Source organism: Papio anubis, chromosome 1, assembly GCF_008728515.1.
Source record: "Papio anubis isolate 15944 chromosome 1, Panubis1.0, whole genome shotgun sequence".
NCBI lineage: Eukaryota > Metazoa > Chordata > Mammalia > Primates > Cercopithecidae > Papio > Papio anubis.
In genome coordinates this window covers 38,757,712-38,781,785 of record NC_044976.1, presented here as the reverse complement: position 1 = coordinate 38,781,785, position 24,074 = coordinate 38,757,712, and the positions used below count along the sequence as shown (strand labels likewise).

The 24,074-nt window shown below is 43.0% G+C and overlaps 1 protein-coding gene across 5 annotated transcripts; it reads right to left on the bottom strand.

The window, feature by feature from the left end:
* Positions 1-1,318: 1,318 nt before the first annotated feature.
* On the bottom strand, positions 1,319-18,878 carry EXO5 (exonuclease 5). 5 transcript variants are annotated; one of them, XR_002522824.2, is made up of 3 exons: positions 18,702-18,877; positions 11,328-12,729; positions 1,319-2,498 (listed from the first exon to the last, which is right to left on the bottom strand). XR_002522824.2 is itself a non-coding variant. In XM_021939887.2 (3 exons), exon 3 carries the CDS (start codon positions 12,697-12,699, stop codon positions 11,578-11,580), a length of 1,122 nt encoding a protein of 373 aa, XP_021795579.1. In that variant the 5' UTR covers positions 12,700-12,729; positions 17,834-17,891; positions 18,702-18,878; the 3' UTR covers positions 11,146-11,577. The 5 variants fall into 5 exon arrangements, 4 of the variants coding, with proteins under 4 accessions (XP_021795579.1, XP_021795583.1, XP_021795586.1 ...); XM_021939887.2 differs by lacking the exon at positions 1,319-2,498 and adding an exon at positions 17,834-17,891 and having other exon boundaries at positions 11,146-12,729; positions 18,702-18,878; XM_021939891.2 differs by lacking the exon at positions 1,319-2,498 and adding an exon at positions 17,834-17,891 and having other exon boundaries at positions 11,146-12,729; positions 18,733-18,878.
* Positions 18,879-24,074: the final 5,196 nt, after the last annotated feature.

Sequence of the window (24,074 nt, the reverse complement as noted above, 5' to 3'; positions counted from 1 at the left end):
TGGCTAACAGTGTGGGCTGCAGAGATAGACCGCCTGGATTTGAATCAGTGTAACACATACATCACCTCAAATATTTATCATCTCTTTGTGTTGGGAATATTCAATACCCTCCTTCTAGCTATCTGAAACTATATTATTGTTAACTATAGTCATCCTACAGTGGTATAGAACATGATAATTTATTCCTGCTATCTAGCTTTAATTTTCTATCCTTTAACAAATATCTTCCTATTCCCTCCTTCCCCAAATTCTTCCTACCCTTTAGTATCCTCTTTTCTCCTTTTTACTTCTATAAGATCAACTTTTTAAAGCTTCTGCATGTGAGAACATGCATTGTTTAACCTTCTTTTCTGGCTTATTTCACATAACATAATGTCCCCCAGTTACATAAGTGTTGCTGAGAATGACAGGATTTGATTCGATTTGATTTGATTTTTTTGAGAGGGAGTCTCACTCTGCCACCAGGCTGGAGTGCAGTGGCGTGATCTCGGCTCACTGCAACCTCCGCCTCACAGGTTCACGCGATTCTCCTGCCTCAGCCTCCTGAGTAGCTGGGACTACAGGTGTGTGCCACCACGCCCAGCTAATTTTTGTATTTTTAGTAGAGACAGGGTTTCACCATGTTGGTCTCAATGGTCTCGATCTCGACCTTGAGATCCACCCACCTCGGTCTCCCAAAGTGCTGGGATTACAGCCATGAGCTACCGCGCCCGGCCGATTTTATTCTTTTTTTCTGGCTAAATAGTATTCCATTGTGCATATATGCCACATTTTCTTCATCCATTCATCGTTGTTAGACACCTAGATTGATTCCATATCTTGGCTATTGTGAATAGTGATGCAACAAATATGGGGATGCAGATATATCTTTGATATGCTTATTTCCTTTTATTTGGATAAGTGCCCCAGTGAGATTGCTGGATCATATAATTCTATTTGTAGTTCTTAAAGGAACCTCCATACTGTTCTCCGCAGTGTCTGTACTAATTTGCATTCCCAGCAACAGTGTAAGAGTTCCGTTTTGTCCACATCCTCACGGGCATTTCTTATTTTTTTCTTTTTGATAATAGCTATCCTGAGGTGAGATGATACTTCATTGCAGTTTTGATCTGCATTTCCCTTGATTAAGTGATGTCCAACATTTTTCATATATTTTTTGGTCATTTGTATGTCTTCTTTTGAGAAATACCGAGATCTTTTTCCCACTTTTAATTGCATTGTTCATTTTTTTTGCTGTTGAGACATTTGAGTTCCTTGTATACGCTGGATATGAATTCTTTGTTGAATGAATAGTTTGCAAATATTTTATCCCATTCTGCAGGTTGTCTTTTCATTCCATTGTTTCCTTTGCTGTGCAGAAGCTTTTTAGTTTGATATAATACCATTTGTTTAGTTTTTGCTTTTGTTGTCTGTGCTTCTGAGGTCTTATCATAAAATATTTCCCTAGACCAATATTCTGAAACATTTCCTCTACTTTCTCTTCTGGTAGTTTTATAGTTTCAGGTCCTATATTTAGGTCTTTAATCCATTTTGATTTTTTTATAGGGTGAAAGATGAGACTCTAGTTTCATTCTTCGACATACTGATATCATTTTCTCAGCAGCATTTGTTGAAGAGACTGCTCTGTCCCCAAAAAGTGTTCTTGGCACGTTTGTCAAAAATTAGTTGGCTGTAGATATGTGATTAATTCCCGGTTTCTCTATTCTGTTGCATTCATTTATGTGTCCGTTTTTATGCCAGTACGAGGCTGTTTTGGTTACTACAGCTTTGTACTATATTGTGAAGTTAGGTAGTGTGATCCCTCTGGCTTTGTTCTTTCTGCTCAGGATTGCTTTGGCTATTTGAGGTCTTGTGTGTCTCCCTACAAATTTTAAGACATTTTTCTATTTCTGTGAAGGTTGTCACTGATGTTCTGATAGGGATAGCACTGAATCTGTAGATTGCCTTAGGTAGTACGCTCATTTTACAATATTAATTCTGATCCATGAGCATGTAATGTCTTTCCATTCGTTTGAATCCTCTTCAATTTATTTCATCAGTATTTTGTAGTTTTCCTCATGATGTCTTTCACCTCCTCAAATTTATTCCTCAATATTTACATATTTTTGGTAGCAATTTAAATGGGACTTCCTTCTTGACTTCCTTTTTGGCTAGTTTGTTGTTCATATATAGAAATGCTACTAATTGTTGTATTCCTATTCCTAGTTTGTTGACTGCTTTATTTATTATGGAAGGGTGCTAAATTTTGTCAAATGCTTTTTCCTGCATCAATTGACATAATTGCACACTTTCCTCCTTTCATTTGTTATATGGTATATAATATTGATTTTCCAATATTAAACCATTCTTGCATCCCAGGAATAAATCCCACTTGATCATGGTGCATATTCCTTTAATGTGCTGCTGAATTTGGTTTGTTAGTAGTTTTTGAGGATTTTTGCATCAATATTCCTAAGAGATATTGGTCTGTTGTCTTTTCCTGTAGCGTTTTTGTCCGGCTTCGATGTCAGGTTAAGGCTGGCCTCATAGGATGAGTCAGAAAGTGTTACCTTATCTTGGCCGGGCATGGTGGCTCACACCTGTAATCCCAGCATTTTGGGAGGCCGAGGCGGGCAGAACACGAGATCAGGAGATCAAAACCATCCTGGCTAACACGGTGAAACCCCGTCTCTACTGAAAATACAAACAATTAGCCAGGCGTGGTGGTGGGCACCTGTAGTCCCAGCTACTCGGGGAGCTGAGGCAGGAGAATGGCGTGAACCAGGGAGGCAGAGCTTGCAGTGAGCCGAGATCCCACCACTGTACTCCAGCCTGGGCGACACAGCAAAGACTCTGTCTCAAAAAAAAAAAAAAAAAAAAAAGTGTTACCTTGTCTTCAATTTTTTGCAAAAGTTTGAGAACTGGTATTGCTTCTTCTTTAAATGTGTGGTAGAATTAACTAGTGAAGCCATCAAGTCCTAGGCTTTTGTCAAAGATTTTTGATTTCTGACTCAATCTCATTATTAGTTAATAGCACAGGACAATTCTCTGGGTGGCCTTGGAGCAACCTAGTTCTCTCCTCTTTCTCACTCATTCTTATTTCTTAAGAATAAGTGTAGCCGCAAGGCAAGGTAGCTCACACCTGTAATCCCAATACTTTGGAAGGCCGAGGCAGATGGATCAGCTGAGGTCAGGAGTTCAAGACCAACCTGGCCAACATAGTGAAACCCCAAGTCTACAAATATACAAAAATTAGCCAGACATCATGGCGGGTGCCTATAATCCCAGCTACTCAGGAGGCTGAGGTGGGAGAATCACTTGAACCCAGGAGGCAGAGGTTGCAGTGAGGTGAGATCGTGCCATTGTACTCCAGCCCGGGTGACAGAGTGAGACTCCATCAAAAAAAAAAAAAAAAAAAAAAAATTAAGTGTGGAATATGCTGGGAATGCAACATTCCAAGATAAAGGAGATGGGTGGAAGAGCCCAGGCTCTCTTCCTGTCCTCCACAGAAACACGATGCCCTTTAACATTTTAGCCCACTCTGTCATGTTGTTCCCATAGTTCCCATGGTATAAAACCCAGAGGAGCCAGGCACAGTGGCTCATGCCTGTAATCCCAGTACTTTGGGAGGCCGAGGTGGGCAGATCACTTGAGGTCAGGAGTTCGAGACCAGCCTGACCAACACGGTGAAACCCCGTCTCTACTAAAAATACAAAAATTAGCCAGGTGTCATGGCGGGTGCTTGTAATCCCAGGTGCTCGGGAGGCTGTGGCATGAGAATCACTTGAACCCAGGAGGCAGAGGTTGCAGTGACCCGAGATCGCACCACTGGACTCCAGCCTGGGAGACAGAGAAAGACCCATCTCTCAAAAATAAATAAAAAATAAAACCCAGGGGGTGGGCACCTTTCTGGGGTCTCTCAGGTGCAGTGCACACGGGACATGACACACAGGCCTCCACCCACCCTGGGTAGCTTTCCTGAGTCTTTCAGATGGCTTGTCCTGAATCCTAGGCTTCTGTTGTCTCTTGATGTCTAACTGTAAGTAACAAATTCACTGCATTTAACTTGCTCTGTGTGTGTTCCATCTAACCAGACTTGTGAAAGTAACCAAGGTGCAATGAAACGGCTTTGACATATAGGTCTATCCAGATTTTCCCTTTCTTCATGATTTAGTCCTAGTCTTAGTATGTTTATGTTGCTAGTATTTTGTCCATTTCGTTTAGTTTATCCAATTTGTTGGCATACACTTACAAGTGTTTGGTTGAAGAACCAACTTTTTGTTTCATTGATTTTCTCTATTGTTTTTCTATTCATTATTTTGTTTATCTCTGCTCTCATCTTCATTATTTCCTTCCTTCTGATAACTTTGGGTTGAGTATTTATTTGAGAGATGGCGTCTCACTCTGTTGATTAGGTGGAGTGCAGTGGCATGATCATAGCTCACTGTCTGCAACTCCTGGGCTCAAGTGATCCTCCTGCCTCAGCCACCTGAGTAGCTGGGACTATAGGCATAAACCACCATGCCTGGTTAATTTTTGAATTTTTTGTAGGGACAGGGTCTTGCTTGGTTGCCCAGGTGAGTTTTGAAATACTAGCTTCAAGTGATGCTCCTACCTTCACAATCTCAAAGTGGCAGGATTACAGGCGTGAGCCACTGCACCTGGCCTCGTTCTTCTTTTTCTAGTTCCTTAAGTTGTAAAGTTAAGTTGTTGTTGATTTTTTTTTTTTTAAAGGTGGGTCTCACTCTGTCACCCAGGTGCTAGAGTGCAGTGGCATAATCATTGCTCACTACAGCCTCAAACTTCTGGGCTCAAGCAATCCTCCCCCTCAGCCTTCCTAGTAGCTAGGACTAGAAGTGCCCACCACCACACCTATCTAATTTTTAAATTTTTGTACAGACAGGGTCTCACGATGTTTCCCAGGCTAGTTGTGAACTACTGGCCTCAAGTGATCCTCCTACCTTGGCCTCCCAAAGTTCTGGGATTATAGGCATGAGCCACTATGCTCAGTCTTGCAATTTCTTAAAATAAGACAACAATGAAGACTGTCCCATTGATTGACTCTTCCCTTCACAAAGATTTCTCAGGCCAGGCGCGGTGGCTCACGCCTGTTATCTCAGCACTTTGGGAGGCCGAGGTGGGTGGATCACCTGAGGTCAGGAGTTTGAGACACGCCTGGCCACGATGAGGAAACCCCATCTTTACTAAAAATACAAAATTAGCTGGGCGTGGTGCACATGCCTGTAATCCCAGCTGCTCAGGAGACTGAGGCAGGAGAATCGCTAGAACTGGGGACACAGAGGTTGCAATGAAGTGAGCTGTGACTGCACTCTAGCCTGGGCAACAGGAGCGAAACTCCGTGTCAACAACAACAACAACAACAACAACAAAAGATTTCTCTGTAGCATGCAATATGCAGTGCCGTTTGATAGCACTTTACCCCCATAGAACTTTTTTCAAAATTTGAGTTCGTCTTCTCAAAACTTGCCAGTGCTTTATCAACTCAGTTTATGTAATATTGTAAATCCTTTGTTGCCATTTCAACAATATTCACAGCATCTTCACCAGGAGCAGATTCCATCTCAAGAAACCACTTTATTTGCTCATCCATAAGAAGCAACTCCTTATCTGTTCAAGTTTTATCATGAGACTACAGCAATTCAGTCACATCTTCAGGCTCCACTTCTAATTCTAGTTGTCTTGGTTGAAGGTCAAAATCTCAACACTCTTTTTTAAGAATGTTGTTTTTTAGTTCATTCTACCAAACATTTAAAGAAGAAGCAATACCACTTCTTAAACTTTTGCAAAAAATTGAAGATAAGGTAACACTTTTTTTTTCTTGAGACAGAGTCTCGCTCTGTCGCCCAGGATGGAGTACAGTGGCGCGATCTTGGCTCACTGCAAGCCCCGCCTCCCGGGTTCACACCATTCTCCTGCCTCAGCCTCTCAATTAGCTGGGACTACAGGAGCCCGCCACCACGCCTGGCTAACTTTTTGTATTTTTAGTAGAGACGGGGTTTCACCGTGTTAGCCAGGATGGTCTCGATCTTTTTTTTCTTTTTTGAGACGGAGTCTTGCTCTGTCGCCCAGGCTGGAGTGCAGTGGCCGGATTTCAGCTCACTGCAAGCTCCGCCTCCCAGGTTTACGCCATTCTCCTGCCTCAGCCTCCCGAGTAGCTGGGACTACAGGCGCCCACCACCTCGCTCGGTTAGTTTTTTTTTTTTTTTTTGTATTTTTTAGTAGAGACGGGGTTTCACCGTGTTAGCCATGATGGTCTCGATCTCCTGACCTTGTGATCCGCCCGTCTCGGCCTCCCAAAGTGCTGGGATTACAGGCTTGAGCCACCGCGCCCAGCCTAGATCTTCTGACCTCATGATCCACCCACCTCGGCCTCCCAAAGTGCTGGGATTACAGGCGAGTCACAAAATATCAACATTCTTAATGGCATCTAAAATGACGACTCCTTTTCAGGTTTTCAATTTACTTTGCCCAAGTCCATCAGAGGAATCTCTATCTATGGCAGCTACAGCCTTATGAAATATATTTCTTAAATAACAACACTTGAAATTAAAAATGCCTCCTTGATCCATGGGCTGCAGAGTGGATGTTGTGTTAGAAGGCATGAAAACAATAATCTCCTTATGTATCTCCATCAGAACTCTTGGATGAACGGGTATACTATCAATGAACAGTAAGTTTGAAAGGAATCTTTTTTTCTGAGCAGTTCTCAACAGTGGGCTTAAAATAGTCATCCATGCTGTAAACAGATGTGTTGTCATCCAGTGTATTAGTCAGGGTTCTCCAGAGGGACAGAATAGGATAGATGTACATATGAAGGGGAGTTTATTAAGGAGTATTGACGATCAAAAGGTAAAGTCCCAAGATAGGCCATCTGCAAGCTTAGAAGCGAGGAAGCCAGTCTGAGTCCCAAAACCTCAGAACCACCATGCCCTACTAATTTTTGTATTTTTAGTAGAGACACGGTTTCGCCATGTTGGCCAGGCTGGTCTTGAACTCCTGACCTCAAGCAACCCACCCACCTTGGCCTCCCAAAGCACTGGGATTACAGGAGTGAGCCACCATGCCCGGCAAAAAACTAGACATTTTAATCTAATGTGGTAACTCTGGATATCAGATTTTCCCCATTCCTCAGTGTTTCTATTTTATTTCATTGTTTAGGCTGTGTCTGTCCCAAGAATCTGCATGAAATATAAACTTTTCTACTCAGGCCTTTTTAAATTCTGCACCTCCCCTCAGCATACATGGTGATTTTCTAGTTTCCCCATATATGCAGTTGCTTTTGAATGTCCTAGTCTTCAATGTCTTGCTCCCAAAAGGGGTTAAAAGAAAAATGAAGGAGGAAAAACTCAAGCTGTATGCAAACTGCTCCAGAAATATGTGCACAGCTGTAGCCATAGGACTGAGGGGTGAGGAACTGGTAGTTACTACTGTCCTAAGAGTTGAAATTGACCAAAATTAACTACAATTTATCATCTTCCCCTGGAAGTTGCAAAATTTCAATAGACTCCAGATTCCAAAATAGTTACATCAGATAGATTCTGCCAATGCAGCTGCTGTCTAGGCTGGGAGACAGATTTCTGGTGCTTTCTATGCTGCCATTTTCTCCAAATCCTCTCTCCATTCTCCCTTTTCTTGCAGTCATAGAATTTAGTTTTGGTCAGGGCATATGCTTGCTGAGAATAAAAACTACACATCCCAACCTTTCTTGCAGTTAGCTATGACGAGGTGGCCAAATTTTGGCCAGTGGGCTCTAAGTGAAAGTAGTAGTACACATTTTAAAAGTGTCCTTAAAGGGGTGCCTTTCTGCTATTCCAACTTTATGCTGAATGTGTAATGGGTGACTGGATTTTGGCCAGCCATTTTAGACTATGAAGAAGATACATGTTTGTGTCAGAGAAACAAGAGGGAAGGAATCTGGGCTCTTGACATCACAGGGTGCCACACCAGTCCTGGACTAACTATAGTTAGGCTTCTTTTAAGTGAGAAATACACTTCTATTTTGTTTAACCACTAATGTTTTGGTGATTTCTATTATAAACAATTGATCCTAATCCCAATTAAGGTATTCAACTCATTTCCTAGCCCAGAAAACAATTTTTTAAAAATCAAGAAATAGCTTTGTTGTGACATCTCTTTTATCCACTCACTAAACAAACGTCCACCAGGGCTGTAATTTGGAGTTCAGACATGTTAGGCAGAATTCATAAGGGAGAGATGACATTATTAGACATGCGAAGGCTGAAACAGGAAGGTATTTGTTATAGAAAACGGCATCAGTGATTGTCTTAGTCATTCGAGATGCTTTAACAAACCACCACAAGCTGAGTGGCTTATAAACAACAAAAATGTATTTCTCATAGTTTTGGGGGCACCTTCTCACTGTGTCCTCACATCATGGAAAGACTGAAGAGTTCCCTTGGAACTCTTTTATAAGGGCACCAATCCCATTCATGAGGGCTGTTCCCTCATTACCTAATCACCTCCCAAAGGCCCACCTCTTAATACTACCATATTGAGGGTTTGGATTTCAACATACTAATTTGAGGGGGCACAAACATTCATAAGCAGTGATCCTGGGGTGGTCCCAACTAACGATGTCTCAACTTATGAGAAACCCTAAGGTTATAACCAGAAGATGTTAACTTAAAATAAGGATTTGAAGTCTCAAGGAATTACTGAATTCTCAATAATGTCAGTATCTGAAAACAAATTTTCTTTTTCCTTTTTGAGACAGTTTTGCTCTGTTGCCCAGGCTGGAGTACAGTGGTGTGATCTTGGCTCACTGCAACCTCTGCCTTCTGGGTTCAAGTGATTCTCCTGCCTCAGCCTCCTGAGTAGCTTGGATTACAGGTGTGCACCACCACACCCAGCTAATTTTTGTATTTTTAGTAGAGATGGGGTTTCACCATGTTGGCCAGGCTGGTCTTCAACTCCTGACCTCAGGTGATTCGCCCACCTCAGCCTCCCAAAGTGTTGGGATTACAGGCGAGCCACTGCGCCAGTCCCTTTTTCCTGTTCTTAAAACTTCTGGTATAACTAAGATGATGCTATAGAACTTGAGCAAGTTCTTTTCTTGAAGACTATTAGCTTAATACTGTTTATCCCATAAGGTACAGCTTACTATGCTCCCAATTTAACTCTAAACTTACTAGGGCCTATAATAACATACAGTCCAGGAGGTTCAACAAGAAAACTTTTATAGCATAATGATTAAGAACATAAGCACTGCAGTCAGACATATCTAGGCTGGAGTCTACCACTTTCAAACAGTGGAACCCTGGAAACCTTTTTTTTTTTTTTTGCAGTAGCATGATCATAGCTCACTGTAACCTTGAATTCTTGGGTTCAAGTGATCCTCCTGCCTCAGCCTACCAAGTACCTAGGACTACAGGCATGCACGACCATGCCTAGATTTTTTTTTTTTTTTTGAGATGGGGTCTTGCTATGTTGCCCAGGCTGGTCTTTAACTTCTGTCCTCAAGTGATCTTCATACCTTGCGCTCCCAAAGTACCAAGATTACAGGTGTGAGCTACCACACCCAACTAGGAAAATTATATAACCCTTCTAGGCCTCAGTTCCCTCGCTGGAGATAACGGATACAGATTTAATTACAATGTGCTTAGTACAGTGCCTGGCCATAAGAGTCACTCAGTAAAAAGTCATCATAAGATTTCAGGGTCCATAAGAAGAGTATGCCCTTCCATAAGAAAGGCCTCCAGAGACAACCTACCTTATCTTCTACAGATGTCCAGGATTTACCAGCTCATGTATAGCATGGAATCATACTAACAACATTCACCATGTTCTGTTGGCTCTTAACGTTCCAGTTAATACAGAAAACTCCCCCCTGCCAATTGCCCTCCCCATGCACTGACTTCTGCAAATTCTCCAGTAGTGTCACCACAAACAAGTCCTTATCTTCCAGGTGACATCTGTATCATTCCTTCCACCAGCTTCTTTGATGATGTTTGTAGTTAAGAGCTCCACTGCCTTCTAAGATGCATTGGGATTCCTCTCCACTACCTTTACATTTTCCTTTAAATGTTATTTTTCACCTTATAAAAAGGGTATCGTGCTGTATGTAATTTTTAGGACTTTTTTCACCTAATGTTGTGCTGCTAATATTCATGCATATTGTTTTATGTCACTGTAGCTCATTTGTTTTGGCTACTGTACATTATCCACTCTTCTGATGATGGGCACCTGGGTAGCTTCTAGGCTTTTGCTATTGTGAAACTGCCACAAAGTATATTCGTGTTCACATTTTCTATTGTACATGTATGTTTCTTACAGCATATACCCAGGAGTGCTACTGCTGGACTGTAATATGTGAATGTTACATGTTATTATATCACATGAATAATATTCATGTATTATTATTATTAAAGACAGAGTCTCACTCTGTTGCCCAGGCTGGAGTGCAGCGGTGTGATCTCAGCTCACTGTAACCTCTGCCTACCCGGTTCAAGCTATTCTCCTGTCTCAGCCTCCCAAGTAGCTGGGACTACAGGTGCACACCACCACCCCCGGCTAATTTTTGTATTTTTAGTAGAGATGGGCTTTCACCATATTGGTCAGGCTGGTCTTGAACTCCTGACCTCAGGTGATCCACTTACCTCAGCTTCCCAAAGTGCTGGGATTACGGGCGTGTGCCACTGCACCCAGCCATGTATTATGTTTTTCATATCTAATATTTTCACTTTTTATGACTTCCTGTTTCTACTTCATCCTTCCTTGTCTCTTTGAGAATATTTATTACGCTTATGTTTTGGTCCGTTCATTCTGATTCAAAAATATGTTTATGTATGTATTTAAAGGCTTGGAATAACATGTATACAACTATGTATGGTGGCCATCTTTGAAGGACTGCAATTATGAAAAAACCATCAGTTCAACTGTCCCAGACAGCATTTCATTGTATTATGTAACTGTAGAAAGCCTTTTTTTTTTTTTTGAGATGGAGTCTCGCTCAGTCGCCCAGGCTGGAGTGCAGTGGCGCGATCTTAGCTCACTGCAAGCTCCGCCTCCCGGGTTCACGCCATTCTCCTGCCTCAGCCTCCCGAGTAGCTGGGACTACAGGCGCCCGTTACCACGCCCGGCTAGTTTTTTTTGTAGTTTTTAGTAGAGACGGGGTTTCACCGTGTTAGCCAGGATGGTCTTGATCTCCTGACCTCGTGATCCGCCCGTCTCGGCCCCCCAAAGTGCTGGGATTACAGGCTTGAGCCACCGCGCCCGGCCTGTAGAAAGCCTTAATCAAGATAAAAATAGGGATGACTTATCAGAAACTGAAGAATTTTCTTAAGAAAGCAATGTTTACTGAAGGATACCTTCATTCCAGCCATGATGAGCATCTGTCTTCTTAGGCAATCACAGTGAAGCTCCAGAGTAGTATAACCCATCTCTCCCACTCATCCCTGAGCCTTGGTCCTGGACTGAATGTGGTTAGAGGTTGTGGAAATAAAAAAAGAACCAAAATAAGAACACTGTCCATAAAAGCCAAGCTCAGAGACTGGTCCTCTTTTGCTTAGGTGCAGCAGGAGCAGGAAGGATCGACATTCTTGAAAGCATACCTTCTATTCATTTGGCTTTTTTGGCTTGGGGCCCCAGTGTAGAGCTGAGTACTCCACTGCCCTTTCTCCACTCACAAATGTCTGCATATGCACATGTCCGGCACTTCCAAGCCTCCTCCACATCGACTCCCTGGGGCTCTCGGTGGCCCATCCAGTAGGCCATATAATGCTGCACCTTGGCTCTCACCCCCTTCTCTTCAAAGGCTACAATCTCAGTACCCAGCACCGTGGCAGTCTCTTGGTGGATATACTCAATCTTCAAGATATCAATAACTGGGAGGTCTGACAGTGTTAGAGACAAGAAGACCAGTTCCATGAGGTCACCCAAAGATTTCACAGAGAAGCCTCCTTTCCGGGCATGCCTCAGCACTGATGGCCCCAGTGGCTTTTCTGGACACAACTTCGTGTGGTGGATTAAGCTAGCAGGGGTCACTTTTCCTTGTACCATGGCATCAAAGATATATTTGTATAGGCTGACTTGAAAACAGTCTTTCTTTTTCTGAGCTTCCAGAGGGAGCATAGGGCGCCTGCGTGTCTTGAGTTCCGCCAGTTCCAGTTCCCCCTTGGCTGTATAGTGCAGCTCATCAATCACTCCAACAAGAAGTACACCCTCCACTTCCCCAAACACGGGAAACTCTCTGATGTGCCCTTCTGACTGCAGGGCAGGAATCATCAAAAGTATGTTCAGAAACTTAATTGCCCAAGCATCTTCTTTAGTGGTGACTGGGACAGTCACAAGATCATGAAGTTCTAGTTCTCTAGCTAGGTGTATGCTGGCACCAGTGTCCAAAACAGCTGCCTTCTCAGGTGCCAAAAAACCAGGAAGCTCCTTTCCATATGCTGTTTGCAGTTCACACCAGTTCTGAGTAGCCAGGTCAGTGACATACAAATATTTAAGGTGGAATCTCTCCATGGGTGATAAGATATCCAATCCTCTTTTCCAGTTTTGTAAGCTTATGGGTTTATCATCCTTCCCAAGGGATTCAGAAGATGGGCCAGGCATGTTAACTAAAGCATTTGACTCTTGGGCATCTTCTAGGTCCAGAAACTCCAGGAATTCTGAGTCACTCAAGTCTGAGAACCCGGAGGCTTCTGCTGACACTGTCTCCTCTTCTCTTGTCTCTGCCATGGCACAGCTCTGGATTGGGCTAGAAGGGCCCTGCATAACATGTTAAAGAAATGCATTGTTCAAATAAAAACTTCCTCAAAAGCACTTTCAAATTTCAGTAAGATAAAAACAAAATCATGACAAATTATTGACTTATATTCTTTAAAAAAGCCAGTTTATTTATGACCAATTAGTAATGCCATAGAGTTGTAGTACAGATATGTATTGCAATAGGGTTCCTTATATAATCCATATATATCACTTGGCAGAATTTTCTTTTTTTTTTTTTTTTTTTGAGACGGAGTCTCGCTCTGTCACCCAGGCTGGAGTGCAGTGGCGCAATCTCGGCTCACTGCAAGCTCCACCTCCTGGGTTCACACCATTCTCCTGCTTCCGCCTCCTGAGTAGCTGGGACTATAGGCACCCGCCAGCATGCCCGGCTAATTTTTTGTATTTTTAGTAGAGACGGGGTTTCACCGTGTTAACCAGGATGGTCTCAATCTCCTGACCTCATGATCCACCCACCTCAGCCTCCCAAAGTGCTGGGATTACAGGCGTAAGCCACCACAGAATTTTTAAAGGGGAAAAATAGTTTTATTCCTGGATCTTCCACTAACATATTGTGTGTGACTTTAAGCAAACCACCTTTCTTGGTCTCAGTTTCTTCAGATTTAAAAAGAAATTTGAGGCCGGGCAGGTGGCTCACGCCTGTAATCCCAGCCCTTTGGAAGGCTGAGGCGGGCAGATCACTTGAGGTCAGGAGTTCAAGACCAACCTGGCTAACATGGTGAAACCCCATCTCTACTAAAAATACAAAAATTAGCTGAGTATGGTGGCACACACATGTATTCCTAGTTACTCGGGAGGCTGAGGCAGGAGAATTGCTTGAACAGGGAGATGGAGGTTGCAGTGAGCCGCGACTGTGCCACTGCACTCCAGCCTAGGTGACAGAGCAAGACTCTGTCTCAAGAAAAAGAAAAAAAAAAAAAAAAAAAGGAGATTTGAGGTTTGCCTTTTCTGCTTCAAAATTCTATTAACTTGAAAGAGTATTTCATTATTTTAAGTGAATATACATCTTTGTAGGAACAATGTTTGAGAAGTTTACCAAGGGCCACCTTCTACAATTCCCTTGATACAAAGTCCTTGATGAGGAAAATGAACCTCAACTACAAACTGTTCCTTGAGAGAAAGTAGCTCTGCAATAACTGTTTTTAAATGCAGTTCAAGGAACCTAGTATGGCAAAATTCAAAGATCAACTATAGATAAATACAAATAAATATAGTCTAACACAAATTAATGCATGAAATAATAAGAGGATGTTACAGCAACACATGGAAATTAGTAGCTTGACTTCATAAATTATCCTCTTAATATTATAGAAATTGGGGCTGGGCGCGGTGGCTCACACCTGTAATCCCAGCACTTTGGGAGGCTGAGGAGGGCGGATCATGAGGTCAGGAGATCGAGACCATCCTGGCTAACACGGTGACACCCCGTCTCTATTAAAAAAAATACAAAAAAATTAGCCAGGCATGGTGGTGGGTGCCTGTAGACCTAGCTACTCGGGAGGCTGAGGCAGGAGAATGGCGTGAACCGGGGAGGCGGAGCTTGCAGTGAGCCGAGATCGCACCACTGCATTCCAGCCTGGTTGACAGAGCAAGACTCTGTCTCAAAAAAAAAACATATATATATATTTATATATATATAGTGGTGTATATATATAAATATATATAATATATATTTATTATATTGTATATATAAAATATATAATATAAAAAATATATATATTTCAGAAATTGGTGTCTGTCACTAAACTGGGGTTTCCCATTAAGTTTATTTTCTCCCTCCACAAGAAACTAGCTTATAATGGGAAAAAAATCTGCCTATTAGAGATTAAAAACTCAAAATTTACTGCTATAACAGAGAGTATTTATTGTGTGGTTAATTATTGTGTGCCAGACACTGAGCCAAGTGTTTTACATCCAGTATCTCACTACCCTTTTTCTTTCAACTTTTTACTATAAAGATTTTCAAGGCCGGGTACAGTGGCTCAAGCCTATAATCCCAGCACTTTGGGAGGCCGAGGCAGGTAGATCACCTGGGGTCGGGAGTTTGACACCAGCCTGGCCAACACATGGTGAAACTTCATCTCCACTAAAAATATGAAAAATTAGCCAGGTGTGATGGCAGGTACCTGTAATCCCAGCTACTCGGGAGGCTGAGGCAGGAAAATTGCTTGGACCTAGGAGGCGGAGGTTGCAGTGAGCTGAGATAGAGCCACTGCACTCCAGCCTGGGCGGCAGAGTGAAGGCTCCGTCTCAAAAAAAATAAAAATAAAAAAAGATTTTCAAACATACAGAGAAGTAGAAAGAATAAAACAATGAACACCCATGTCCACACCATGTAGATGAACAACTGCTGACATTTTGCTGTATTTGCTTCTTGTGTGTGTACTTTTTTGTTTTGGCTGACCTATTTTGAAGTAAATTACAGACATCATAACACTTTAAAATCTAAATGTTTCAGCATACATTTCCAAATGGCATTCTTCATAACCACAATACTATCTTCCAAATGACATTCTCCTCATAACTACATTATCACATCTAACAAAATTAGTAATTCCTTAACATTCCAGTTCATATTTGAATTTCCCCAACTGTCCTCAAAATGTCCCAGATAGCTTTTCTTTAATCCAGGAAACAAAGACCACACATTATGTTTGATTGTTTTGTCTTTCAAGTATTTTTTAATCTTAAGAAACTAGGTGGCCGGGCATGGTGGTTCACGCCTGTAATCCTGGCACTTTGGGAGGCCAAGGCGGGCAGATCACGAGGTCAGGAGATCGAGACCATCCTGGCTAACACAGTGAAACCCCATCTCTACTAAAAGTACAAAAAATTAGCCGGGCGTGGCAGCAGGCACCTATAGTTCCAGCTACTCAGGAGGCTGAGGTAGGAGAATGGCGTGAACCTAGGAGGCTGAGCTTGCAGTGAGCTGAGATCGCACCACTGCACTCTAGCCTGGGCAACAGAGCGAGACTCCGTCTCAAAAAAAAAAAAAAAAAAAGAAACTAGGCAAATTATGAAGATACTCTTTTTAAGCCTTCCTCCTAACCCCACATATCTAACCTGCATAGAGAGTAAACAAAACAAGATGCAACCAGTCCACTAGTGTTTGACTTTGAGTGCCAGGAAAATAAATAATTTGACATAGAATTTAAGCTGATAGAGATAGCTATGAACCAAATGTCTCCTTCTTGTTATTCTATTATTCTAATAAGCAGAGAAATAAGTTGAATGCACCAACTCCTATGTCAAAGCGTAAGAAGTGATGCCCTGAAAACGTCATTAATATCAATTGTGGTTGTGTTTAACTGATTTTTAAATAGTCTAAATGTCACTAATAAAAGAAAACATAGATAGCTAGAAGGAAAGTTATCTGCAATGAACACAAATAACACAATAGTAAGACTTTTGCTTATAGAGTATCCTATGAAGTTATTGCTTTACAGTATATTTCAATAGTAACAAAACACAGAAGCTGTACATTTGCACAAGTGTTATAAACCGTAAATGTGCTTTAAATAATTTCAAGAAACAATTTCAACTATGAAGTCTCTGAAAATTGGTAAGAATCTTTACCCTTCACTAAGAAACTAAAGTTAAAGCGCATTTGTAACATATATGCTATGAGGTTTTCGTGGGGGGTAAGGGGGAACTCCAAGTCCAAATCAATTAATCTTAAAATATTTTATTTCAAATATCTAGACCTGGCTGTCCAATATGGTAACCACTAGTAGCCACTAGCCATATGTGGCTACTTAAATTTAAATTAATTAAAATAAAACTCACTTCTCAGTTGCACTAGCCATGTATTAAATGCTCAGCAGGTACATCTGGCTGGTGGATACAGGTAAGGCACAGATAGAGAACAGTTCCCTGATCACAGAAAGCTCTATTGAACAGCACAGAGTTAGACTATTTTCTATGTACACATTAACTCCCCAAAGAGAGAGTAAGCTCCTGAAATGTATGGAGTTCCTACTTGTTTTACATACAACATTGAGAACAGGTAGTCCTAAACAGGGAAGTGAAATGTCTTTTGGAGAAGATACAAAGCGGGGCATTCTCTGTGAAAGTATTCATCTATAAGAATAAAACAGGCCGGGCGCGGTGGCTCAAGCCTGTAATCCCAGCACTTTGGGAGGCCGAGACGGGCGGATCACGAGGTCAGGAGATCGAGACCATCCTGGCTAACACAGTGAAACCTCGTCTCTACTAAAAATACAAAAACTTAGCCGGGCGAGGTGGCAGGCGCCTGTAGTCCCAGCTACTCGGGAGGCTGAGGCAGGAGAATGGCGTGAACCCGGGAGGCGGAGCTTGCAGTGAGCTGAGATCCGGCCACTGCACTCCAGCCTGGGTGACAGAGCAAGACTCCGTCTCAAAAAAAAAAAAAAAACAAAACAACAAAAAAAAAGAATAAAACAGTACACTAAGAATGGATAACTGACACTCAGATGTGCGGCTGGGACTTTCCTACCCAGAAAAGAATCCAGAAGAGAGCATAATGCAGTGCATTGTGTCCCAAATTGTAGTTTGTATCTCTGACACGAGACGATTTTACATAGCGCATGGACTGACATTTTTAGATACACCTTAGGATAACTATACTGTTATTGGAGCAGCCATCAAATGGCTAATTTCACAGATATTGTTTCTTAGGACAAGTTTGATTTAACAAAAGTAAGTAAAAACATATAAGAATAATACAGGTAGTACACAGGTAGGGCAAAATTGTTAGGTAGTAAGTGAATGGCATGCTGGGAAATAGCATAATGCCAAGAGTCTGAGAGTCCTCCTACAGATCTGGATTCTGAACCTAATTCTGAGTGGTTCGGTAGCATTTAGTAGTATGCTACTTGCCTTTTGAGTAAGCTTGGACAAGGTTCTAGTTTTCCTTAAGTTATTGACACATCTTTAAAATACCTACTAACCCTACTCAGCTATCCGACCATTGAGTGATAACATATAGTACACATATTAGCACTCGATAAAGATAGATCTTGTTTTTCCCAAGTAAGAGATGAGAGAGTGTATCGATTCCCCCTGGCAAAGGAGATTAAACTTTAGAAGAGAAGAAACTCTTATTCACCTGTGACTTAGTTGATCTCCCTCCTCATAGGGAAGGCCAGAATGCTGAAATGACAAGGCTAGGGAAGAGAAAGAAGTTTTGAAAGACCAGGTCTGCATTAAAGAACCTAAATTAGCAACTTAGGTCCTTGCTATCGTAGAACCGGAACTTCTGGTCCTTTCTTACCTGACCATTCCCATGTTGGGTGTTTTCTCCTCTCAGATTCACACTGCACAGACTGTTACCCACCCCAGTTACCCACCCCAGATCCTAGTCTACATAAGGCTCGCCTCTCTCCTGGGGCAAACCCTCTCCAAGATTTCTTCGTTTCCCCCGTACTCTGGATGCAGTGACGAGCCAATCCCCGCTCCCTGAAAGTAAAAGGGTCAAACATAACCAAGGTCCCCGAGGAGCTCCGAGATCAGTTCCCTCTTCCAGCTCCATTCTCTACCCAACAGCTCAGGCAAGAGACCTTATGACAGCGGCTCTTTCTCTCTGATGGGCTCCTGCCTTCTGCGGAATTGCCGATGGCAACATCCTGACTTGTTGAGTGCAGCCCGGACTTGTGGGCTGCGCGGGCGTTTGCCTTCAGCGGAGATCTTTTCTCTGGCCCTAAAGCACTGTCTCCCAGGGAGTGCCATGCATGCCCTAAAGTGTACTGCGTACTTCCTACAGTCCTGGCAGAGCCAGGAATGAGAGCAAGGAGTCGTCCACCTCGGGAAGGAGTCCCGGCCGACAGCACCGTGTTCCGAGGGCGAAGGTCCAGAACGGGAACCCGGCCTGCGAGGGGAGCCGCTCCCACCAAGGGAGGGGAACGCGGCGATCGCAGGAACAGAACCCTAGGCTCCGAAACGCAGCCTCCCACCCCATTCTCCGGCCTTCCCCTAACCTCGGATACTCCGCCGAACCTCGTACTCCACCTGGTTTCGCCGCGGCCTCGGAGCTGCTCCCGGACGCTCCCAGCGAGGAGACTGAAGAAGCCGGGCAGAGCGCGCTGCCGGAGCGGTCTACACCGCCTGCCCCGCCACTTGCAAAAAAGCCGCCCAGAGCCTAGTCCCAGAGTGCCCCGCGGCTGCCCACGGACCGCCTTCCCAGAGGCCTTCGCGGCGCCGCCTACCTCGCGAGCCTGCGGCTGGGGCGGAAATCTGTGTCTGTGGGCGGCGGAGGGTGCTGCTTATGCGAGGGCAGGTTGTGGGAGCTCGCTAAAGCCTGTCAGTCCCTGTGTTTGCGCCGCTGTCTGTGGGTCGTTTAATTCCGGGCGCAGCTGACCTGTAAGCTCCCTCTCTGGCAAGGTCTCCCAGTTACCACCAGGACAGTCCGAGCAAGGTCTGGGCCCGTCGCTGCCCCCGGTGAAGTGCCGCGGCTAGGCTTGGCCATCCGTGGATTCAGCATCCCCACCTTAGCACCTCCCGCCAGCTTTTCCAGTGAGAGCAAAACCACGAACTCACTTTTGAGAGATGTTGGCGCTTCCCTCATCAATATATATATATTTTTTCTGTTTGCTTACTTTTAACTAAACTTTTATTGATAAATATAACACAATTTTATTCTGAAATATAAAGCAAAGTGTAATTATTATGAACAGACAAGTCATTAGAGCGAAAAAAGAAGTGTCAGGTTCTTCCCAGATACACTTCCTGAGAAAACTACTAGCCCGACTTCTATGACACTTTGCTTTTCTTATTTTTATTTATTTATTTATTTATTTATTTATTTATTTTTACCAAAAGCAGATACTTGATTCTTTGCTTTTCTTTACGGTTTATCACTTATACTTGAAAACTGGATTTGTGACAAAGGTGGTATCATACAGCCATGGAGAAAAGACGGTGTATTCAATGAAGGTTCTGACAATATGAAGGCCAGGCACGGTGGCTTACGCCTGTAATCCCAGCACTTTGGGAGGCCGAGGTGGGCAGATCACGAGGTTAAGAGATCGAGACCATCCTGGCCAACATGGTGAAACCCTGTCTCTACTAAAAAGTACAAAAATGACCTGGGTGTGGTGGCACACACCTTGTAGTCCCAGCTACCCGGGAGGCTGAGGCAGGAGAGTCGCTTGAACCAGGAGGCAGAGGTTGCAGTGAGCAGAGATCACACCACTGCACTCCAGCCTGGGCAACAGAGGGAGACTCTGTCTCAAAAATAAACAAAACAAAACAAAAAAACAAAACAGGACCTCTCTCATTTCATCACAAAAATCAATTCCAGTTGGATTAAGACCTAAATGTGAAATCCTAAACTATAAAGCCTTTAGAATATAATACAGGAAAATATCTTTGGACTTAGAATGGGTAAATATTTTAAAACAAAAATAGAAAAACATTAAATGGGCCAGGCATGGTGGCTCATGCCTGTAATAGAAACACTTTGGGAGGCCCAGGTAGGCGGATCACTGGAGATCAGGAGTTGAGACCAGCCTGGCCAACATAGTGAAACCCCATTTCTAGTAAAAATACAAAAAATTAGCCAAGTTTGGTGGCAGGCGCCCATAATCTCAGCTACTTGGGAGGCCGAGGCGAGAGAATCACTTGAACCTGGGAGGCGGAGTTTGCAGTGAGCCGAGATCAGGCCACTACACTCCAGTCTGGGTGATAGAGTGAGATTCTGTCAAAAAAAAAAAAAAAAAGAAGAAGAAAGAAAAGAAAAAAAGAAGAAAGAAAAAAACATTAAATTAAGACAACTACAGGCCTAGTGCACTGGCTCACACTTGTAATCCTAGCATTCTGGGAGGCCGAAGTGGGTGGATCCCTTGAGCTCAGTTCAGAAACCAGCTGGGGTAACATGGTGAAAACACGTCTCTACAAAAAATACAAAAATTAGCTGAGGATGGTGATATGTGCCTGTAGTCCCAGCTACTCTGGTGTGTCAGTTGGGAAAATTTTGAAGTGACTTGTGTTTTAGATAATATCATCAATCAATTATAGGTCTCCTGAGTGTCATAATGATTTTGTGATTATGTAGGAAAATGTTCTTTTTCTTAGAAATACGGAAATTGAGGCCAGGCACGGTGGCTCTCACCTGTAATCCTAGCACTTTGGGAGGCCAAGGCGGGGGGATCACCTGAGGTCAGGAGTTCAAGACCAGCCTGGCCAATATGGTGAAACCCTGTCTCTACTAAAATACAAAACTTAGCTGGGCATGATGGCAGGTGCCTGTAATCCCAGCTACTCGGGAGGCTGAGATGGGAGAATTGCTTGAACCTGGGAGATGGTGGTTGCAGTAGGCCAAGATCACACCACTGCACTCCAGCCTGGGTGGCTGACCGAGACTCTTGTCTCAAAAAAAAAAAAAAAAAAGAAATATGGAAGTTGAGTGTATTAAATAGTCTGTTCTCATGCTGCTAATAAAGACATACCTGAGACTGGGTAATTTGTAAAGGAAAGAGATTTAATTGACTCACAGCTCCACATGGCTAGGGAGGCCTCACAATCATGGAAGGGGAAGGAGGAGCAAAGTCACCTCTTACAAGGTGGCAGGCAAGAGAGAACATCTGCAGAGGAACATACCTTTATAAAACCATCAGGTCAGCTGGGTGCAGTGCCTCACGCCTGTAATCCCAGCACTTTGGGAAGCCACGGCTGGTGGATCACCTAAGGTCAGGAGTTCAAGACCAGCCTGGCCAACATGGTGAACCCCTATCTCTACTAAAAATACAAAAAATTAGCCAAGCATGCTGGCAGATGCCTGTAATCCCAGCTACTCAGGAGGCTGAGGCGGGAGAATCGCTTGAACCCAGGAGGCGGAGGTTGCAGTGAGCTGAGATCGCGCCACTGCACTCCAGCCTGGGCAACAAGAGTGAAACTCCGTCTCAAAAACAAAACAAAACCAAACCATCAGATCTTGTGAGATTTATTCACTATCACGAGAACAGCATAGGAAAGACCTGCTCCCATGATTCAATTACCTCCTACCCGGTACCTCCCCTATGATATGTGGGAATTATGGGAGCTACACTTCAAGATGAGGTTTGGGTTGGGACACAACCAAACCATATCATTGAGGAAATGCTTTTTAATCCACTGAGATATGAGAAGGCATTTCTAGATTGAGGCTACAAAAACTTTCTGCCTCTTCCCCAACATAACCTTTCTTACTTGAGATGTAAACTGAATGCCAGGAAAACCCCTCCCCAGCCCCTTCACACATGGACCATTCTTCAAATGGAGTTTGAGGGGCAATGACACTGGGTAGAGTGAAGCAGAAGAGATTTAGAAACAGTCATGGAATTTGTGGGGAAAATAAATATCCAAAACATAACTTTCAGCCTAAAGACTGTGGGTCTCAAAAGTGAGAAAAGAATGCCCTTTCCCCCAAAAGCTATCCTAGGAAGTCTGAGTCCTTAAGGCCCACTTGTATGCAAAAGTCATTGATTTGGTTCTTCTACCTCCAGGTCTGTAACCATCAAAATACTGTTAGACACAAATGGCCCATTTTTCTCCGTGTCCATTCTTCCCTCCTTGGTCTTTTGGAGCACAGGATTGTACCTGTAACATTGTACTGACTGCAGTCCTCCATATATCAGAGTAAGTCTTTATGTGATTACTCTTAGAGCTGCACTGTCCAATACAGTAGCCACTAGTCATATGTGGCTCTTGAACACTTGAAATGTGGCTAGTCCAAAATGAAATGTGCTATGAAATTTGCAAGCACTTTGAAGACTAAGTAAAAAAAAAAAAAGTTAAATAACTCACTAATAATGTTTACATTGATTAAATGTTGAGATGATAATGTTTTGGATATACTGGTGATATGGTTTGACTCTATGTTTCCACCCAAATCTCACCTTGAATTTTAATAATCCCCATATGTTATGGGAAGGACCCAGTGGTAGGCAATTGAATCATAGGGGCGAGTTTTTCCTGTGCTATTCCCGTGATAGTGAATAAGTCTCACAATATCTGATGGTTTTATAAAGGGGAGTTCCCCTACACAAGCTTCTTGCCTGCTGCCACGTAAGACATGCCTGCTCTTCCTTCGCCTCCCACCATGATTGTGAGGCCTCTCCAGCCACGTGCAATGGTAAGTCCATTAAACCTCTTTCCTTTATAAATTAGCCAGTCTTGGGTATGTCTTTATTAGCAGCATGATAACAGACTAATAAAACTGAGTTAAATAAAACATTTTTAAATTAAGCTGGGTGTGGTGGCTCATGCCTGTAACCCCAGAACTATGGGAGGCCAAGGTGGGTGGATCACCTGAGATCAGGAGTTCAAGACCACCCTGGCCAACATGGCAAAACCCATCTCTACTAAAAATACAAAAATTAGCTGGGCATAGTGGCATGTGCCTGTAGTCCCAGCTACTCAGGAGGCTGAGGCATGAGAATTACTTGAACCCGGGAGGCAGAGGTTGCAGTGAGCCAAGACTGTACTACTACACTCCAGCCTGGGCGACAGAGTGAGACTCTGTCTCAAAAAAATAAAAAATAAAAAAATAATTTTACTTGCTGTTTTTTGTTGTATTAATGTAGCTGCTAGAAAATTTAAAATTACATATATGTTTGCATTTGTGTTATGGCTTACATTATATTTCTGTTGTACAGTGCTGCTCTAGAGTATCAGAGCCTTAAAGGAAGAGAATTTGTCTTGCTCAAATTGTGTTCTCACAGGTATAGAAGCAATAATCAGCATACTCTTTACATGCTCAAGAGATCTCCATTGACAATATTCTGTATTTGAGAATCTTCTATTCCTTATATGACAATCAGCCTCTCTCTTGAGTCAAACTCCAATTTCTTGCAATTGAAAGGGACATTTTTAGTCGGAGAAAGCAGGAGGAGGTAGCCCTAGACTAGGAAACTGTGGGGGGTGAGGATGAGCTAAGGATGAAAGACTGGGGCATGCTTCTGCTAAAAGAAGGCAGCTTCGGATATGGTACATTATGAACCCTTGTGTCAAGGAGTTTTCTCTTTCCATTTCTTGGCTCTGTTTCTCCTGTGTTTGCTCCATATCCAGGCAGCCTCCCTCCTCTTCCTCTGCTAGTAGCTTCCAGGACCATGAAAGCCTTTCAGATTTGTGTCCATTGTGGGAAAAAAGGAAGTCTGTTTCCCTAATAGCTGAAACATAAGTACAGAAATTGATCCTGATTGGTAAACTGGGGTTAAGCTCTATGCCTGTCTTAGCCAGAGTCTTCTAGAAAACAGAGCCTGAGGCAAGGATTAGAGTATTTTTTTTTTTAATTTGGAAGGTGTTAAGCACATGGTAGCAAGGATAAGAAGAGAAGAGGGACGTGGAGCAAATAACAATGTAAAGCAAATTGA